This window comes from Hypanus sabinus, chromosome 1 (genome assembly GCF_030144855.1).
Source record: "Hypanus sabinus isolate sHypSab1 chromosome 1, sHypSab1.hap1, whole genome shotgun sequence".
NCBI classification, from domain to species: Eukaryota; Metazoa; Chordata; class Chondrichthyes; order Myliobatiformes; family Dasyatidae; genus Hypanus; species Hypanus sabinus.
The window spans coordinates 46,492,471-46,498,470 of record NC_082706.1 but is presented as its reverse complement, the minus strand read 5'-3'; the positions used below and the strand labels follow the sequence as shown (position 1 = coordinate 46,498,470).

Here is a 6,000-nt window from a genome sequence, read left to right as displayed (position 1 = left end):
CTAAGGGATTACTAAGATTTTCTGATTTATTTTTAGATAATTGTTTCATGTCTTTTGAACAATTATCCAACAAATATAACTTGCTGAGATTTCATTTTTTTAGATATTTACAGATTAGACATTTTTTAAGTTCTGTACTCTCTACGTTTCCAAATTTTGTGCCTTCAGATACTTTGGAGAGTTTATTTGAATTAGACCCTTTTCAAAAAGGGCTTATTTGAAAACTTTATAATAAGGCTCTGCATTTAGCCACCTTGAATTCCTCCACAACAGATGACAGGGGAAGCTGCAGTTGCCTGGATCGAATATAGAGGCCCACTGAAGAGAAGCTTGGGAGAACTCCTAACCATCTCCACAGGTGCTTGTTGGTTTTCCTCTTGACGCCCTCTATGGCAGTCATGGGGAACTCGTAAAGTGTGAAGAGCCAGGGAAGCCTGGGCAGAAGGTTGTATTGGTACAGCCAGGTCTTGAATTTACCAGTAAGTCCGGATTTGTCGATCTTCTTCAGCCATTTGTCTGTCTGCTTCACAGCATTGGTGACATTGGCCCCATTTGTCATGACGCATTCAACCACTTCCCCAAGCATTTTATTGAGTTATCATCGATGGAAGGGATTACCTCACCCTGAACTTGGAGGCTAAACTTTCTAGTTACTTTGCCCTTTTCTGATCACCATACACCTGGACTTCTTGGCCTTGAAGGACATCCTCGCCCAAGTGGCTACATTGTCCAGGGTTTCCAGTACCAGCTTGCTTGGACATGTGACACAGTTGTTATATTGATGTTGTCCATGAACCCTTGTAGAGCTAACTGGACAATGCCAGACTCCAGCGTTGGGCCATGGGTTCTGCTGCTGATATTAGGAGGTTCAATCCCACAATAAATAGAGTGGGGGAGATGGTGCACCCTGTTGCAATCCCCTTCTGGAGGTCCTGCCAACTAGTTGTGAAATGGGCTGATGTAAATCTGAGTTTGAGTTCTCCTCGGTTGCTGGTAATCACGTCTCAAACAGTTAAAGATGACACATTTCTTTAATATTTTAAGCACGATTACTTTTTTTCCCCATCTTTTACAGTTTCAAAATAACAAAAAAGAAAAGGGCCCGAAGCAAAAGTTTGGGAACCCTGCATGGTCAGTACTTAGTAACACCCCCTTGGCAAGTATCACAGATTGTAAACACTTTCGATGTGTTACGACTCTTTCAATTTTTGTTTTGGGGATTTTCGTCCATTCTTTCTTGTAAAACTTTTCTAGTTCTGTGAGCTTGTTGGACCATCTTGCATGCACTGCTCTTCTGAAGTCTATCCACAGATTTTCGATAATGTTTAAGTCAGGGGACTGTGAGGGCCCGTGGAAAAACCTTCAGCTTGTGCCTCTTGAGGTAGTCAACTGTGGATTTTGAGGTGTGTTTAGGATCATTATCCTGTTGTAGAAACCATCCTCTTTTCATCTTCAGCTTTTTTACAGATGGTGTGATGTCTGCTTCCAGAATTTGCTGGTATTTAATTAAATTCGTTCTTTCCTCTACCAGTGAAATGTTCCCCATGTCACTGGCTGCAACACAAGCCCAAAGCATGATAGATCCACCCCCATGCTTAACAGCTGGAGAGGTGTTCTTTTCATGAAAGTCTGCACCTTTTTTTCTCCAAACATACCTTTGCACATTGCAGCCAAAAAGTTCAATTTTAACTTGATCAGTGACTTGTTTCCAAAATGCATCAGGCTTGTTTAGATGTCCTTTTGCAAACCTCTGATGCTGAATTTTGTGGTGAGGATACAGGAAAGGTTTTCTTCTGATGACTCTTCCATGAAGATCATATTTGTGCAGGTGTCATTCCACAGTAGAACAGTGCACCACCACTCCAGAGTCTGCTAAATCTTCCTGAAGGTCTTTTGCAGTCAAACAGGGGTTTTGATTTGCCTTTCTAGCAATCCTATGAGCAGTTCTCTCAGAAAGTTTTCTTGGTCTTCCAGACCTCAACTTGACAGGTTGACAGGACCTCCACCGTTCCTATCAACTGCCATTTCTTAATTACATTACGAACTGAGGAAATGGCTACCTGAAAACACTTTGCTATCTTCTCCTGCTTTGTGGGCATCTTTTAATTTTCAGAGTGCTAGGCAGCTGTTTAGAGGTTTGTTGCTGCTGATTGTTGGGACAAGGTTTGAGGAGTCAGGGTATTTATATAGGCATCAGTTAGTCTTGAGAGACCATGGATTTGCACCTTGGGCAGGGTTGTATGGGAGACTGGTAATTGCCCATGCTGCAATTCTCCCCTTTCCATGCCACTGATGGGCAGGGAAGGGCAAGGGCCAATACAGCTTGGCACTGGTGTAGAGCAATGTGTGGTTAAGTGCCTTGGTCAAGGACACAACACGTTGCCTTGTCTGAGGCTTGAACTAGTGACCTTCAGTTCACTAGACCAAAGCCTTGATCACTTGGCCAGGTGCCAACACGGAGGGGGGGAGGGGGAGGAGAGGTAATTATAAAGCTTTAAAATTTGCATCAAATGGCCTTTTCTAATGACAACTGTGAACAAGCCATAGCCCTAACAAGCTGATTAAGGCCTGAGACTTTGGTAAAATTTATCTGAGAGCTCAGATCTCTTGGGGTGCCAAAACTTTTACATGGAGCTCCTTACCTTTTTTCACTTTAAAATTGTGCAAAACAAAAAATAATACACTAATCTTGCTTAAAATGTTGCAAAGAATGTTTCATTTTTAACTATATGACCTTTGGAGATCAGTTCATCTTCTACTCACTTAACTATTCACAGTAACAGAAATTTTGACCGGGGTGCCCCAACGTTTGCATGCCACTGTAGGTACATGGATAGTAGGGGTGTTGAGGGTAAGGTCCCAGTGCAGGTCGATAGGAGTAAACAGGTTTATATGGTTTCAGCATGGACTAGATGGGTCCAAGAACCTGTTTCTGTGTTGTACTTCTCTATTACACTATGAAAAAGGAACCAATGTTTTCCGAATTTGTTTTCTCCCAAAACACTGGAGGAACAATATCATTCGTAAATATGCGTCGAACAAATTGTTTCTCTCCGTTCTACCTTCCTGAAATTCAAGCAAAAAAAAAACTATGCTTGCAAGTTGAAAGAAATGAAAGCGGCAGGCAGACGATTGGCTGGGAGTAATCCGCGCTTGATTCTTGTTACTCATGAGCATGCTGTTTGGATTTAAGAGATCCACCATGATTGGCTGAATTAGGTCGTGCGCCAAGAACCATGTTCAATTCCACTTTTCCTGTAGAGCGAACAGTAACCACAAATAAGTGCGATGCAGAAACTGAGCGTCAGCTAGAGCCCGAGGTTCAAAGCATAATTTCAAGAACCCAAGGGAAACGTTCTTTGCCAATGCTGAAGTCGTATCGGGAATGCTTCTGTTATGTCGGATATTGTTTCAGCTCACATTGCTCGGAGGTACGTTTAGAAAACCAGGACAAGGGTTCAGTTAGTTTTAATGTCTGAGCGGATTTACTTGTCAAGGATACTGCAGGATTGTTTATAATGGCTGTCATAGACGCTTGATCTGAGCTGAATACTTTAAAGATTGCTTTAAAGGTCACCGATCAAATATTCCAAGGTTCATGCTCGAGTGCTTCTAAAACCGCCGATTTTGTCAATAAATTAAATCTAAAAATCTCCAAGAAATCTGAACATAAACAAAAAACAATGGAAAAATTCGGGAAGTTGGGCAGCATCTGTTGAAAGAGAAGTAAACTTAATGAGACATGATCTGCATTCGTTTAGAACTTGGTTCCCGGGGGGGGGGGGGGGGGAAGATATGGGATCGTTAACTTCTTCACACAGATGTTGGCTGACTTACTGAACTTTCCTACTATTTACTTTAATTATTCATGAAGTTGGCCTGACTTCGACGGGCAATTCCGTCAGCCTTCTGCCTTTCAATGGCATGGCGTTTTTAAACGCGCGGCACGCTTACTAGTCTTTTAACTATGGAAGAATTGACTCGAAATTCCTAAAAGGGCCCACATACGGACATCCTAAAGGAAGAATGATTTCAACCTGCCGCATCCCATCCAAGCAGACAGAACAACTCTCTTTTGGGAATGTGATGTGGCAGCTATGTTGGGCGTTGCTGGGAGTATTATGTGCCGTTCCGGTGCATGGGTACAGCATGAATGTCTTTAATTTGTGATGGGTGCAGAAATATTCACCAGGGCATTGCCAAGATTTCAGTTATAAGGAGAGACTGAATAGGCTGGGACTATTCCGTCCAAAGCGAGGAACTGAGGTGGTGACCTTATACTTGTTTATGAAATCACGAGGGGCAGAAATAAGCTGGATGGTCACATTGTTTTTCCCGAGAGTGGTGGGGGAGTCCAACAATGGAAAGCGCAGAGTAAATGTGAGAAGGTAGAACAGAAAGGGCCCCGGACGGATATCTGTTTCATACTGAGTGTGGTGGGTGTAATGAAGCAAGCGGCCAGAGGAAGCGACAAAGACCAGTGCAGTTTATAACATTTAAGGCATTCGACAAATGCTGGGATTCAGGCCGAATAAATGAAATCGGAAATAGGCAACTTAGTCAGCATGGACGAATCGGGCAGAAGGCCACCTTTCCGTGCTGTGCGTCTGAAAAAGTGTTGTCGATTTAGATATCCAATGATAATCAAATGGCTAATTGCTTAATGGTTAGACGTCATCTCGGGTTCACGGCAAGTTCGTTTGGAAAAAAAGTTGCTGATGTACCTGGAGAATCACTTCCCTTAATTTCTTTTTTCCACAGTTCTGGGAACTCAGGTGGCGAAGGTGGAGGATTTTGTAACAGGAATCGCTGGGGATGGACTCCGGCTGCCCTGTTGTTTTATCTCTGACACCAGGAACCTGAATTTGGTGCAGATCACGTGGTTGAAGAAAGCTGCGACCGGGAACGTGAACTTGGCTGTGTACAACCCACAGTTTGGGATTAGTTACCCCGATGGCTCGAACAGATTTAGTTTGAGCAATGCCACTCCTACAGACTGCACGCTGACCATCAACCCCTTGCAGCTGAGTGACCAAGGCCTCTACTACTGCGAGGTTAATACATTTCCCAACGGCAAGCATGAATCCAAAACAAATCTGACCGTTCTAGGTAGGAAAATGCGCGGGATCAAATTATTGGTAACAACCAAGAACTATAATTCTCTCTCTCGGGTTCTAAGAAAAGTAGTCAAGGGAAATAAAATAGTTAACTCCTTCCTTTTGAGTTTCAACCATTGCCCGCATTCGAGAAGGCTTTCAGTATAATGCAATATTGCAAACGTAATTAATTTAGTCCAATGCCAATCGACTAGTTCTAAGTAGCTGTACGTTATTCAGTTGAATGCCACAGGGATGCTCACTATACAGTTTATAGTTTATTGGAGAAAGGCGGAGAACTTAGGGTCATTACTTTTTCCGGTAGCGCAGAGCTGTAAACTGTAACGAGAACATTTGGACGATTCAATATTGATAGCTGACTTCAGTGGATGAATATCGAATAAATTGAGCGCGTTATGGGAAATATCGTATGTGTTGGAAACTTTTCAAAATTAAAAGAATACCATATGTAACTCCTGAAAGATTACAATGTTCTGAATTTGCAACCTTTGACGGGTCCTGGAGCATCATTTGCAAAATATTACAGCGCGTAACAGCCGGTAATTAGGAGCAACTAACAAAGTGTTGCCGTTTATAATTACATTATATTTATTATTATTTAGAATAGTCTATAGTACTACCCCCTTTATAAAATGTCACGTGACTGGGGCAAACGTGTGATGCTGGACTCGAAGAGAATGTCTCCCCGGGGTGAGAATCTATAACTGAGCTGTAGTTTATAATGGACCAACGGGTATAAGATGTGAGTTATTTCTTTGACGGAAGGGGAAAGAGAGAGAGTGTGATCATTGGAAATCCAAGGAAATGAGGGAGGTTAGCGTCAGAAGTTGTTACTGTCAGACCATCTGGGGAGTCGGATAGGACAATTCCTTTCTGTACTTGT

At 42.6% G+C, this 6,000-nt stretch overlaps 1 protein-coding gene across 2 annotated transcripts in view; it reads left to right on the top strand.

Moving 5' to 3' along the window:
• The first annotated feature begins 3,266 nt into the window (after window positions 1-3,266).
• Window positions 3,267-6,000, top strand: part of LOC132393462 (nectin-1-like) — a 29,739-nt gene continuing 27,005 nt past the window's right edge. For both annotated transcript variants that reach the window (XM_059968728.1, XM_059968737.1), the window contains exons 1-2: window positions 3,267-3,431; window positions 4,762-5,109. In XM_059968728.1, coding sequence (XP_059824711.1) covers window positions 3,386-3,431; window positions 4,762-5,109 — 394 coding nt within the window. In that variant the 5' untranslated portion in view covers window positions 3,267-3,385. The remainder of the gene's footprint in view (window positions 3,432-4,761; window positions 5,110-6,000) is intronic.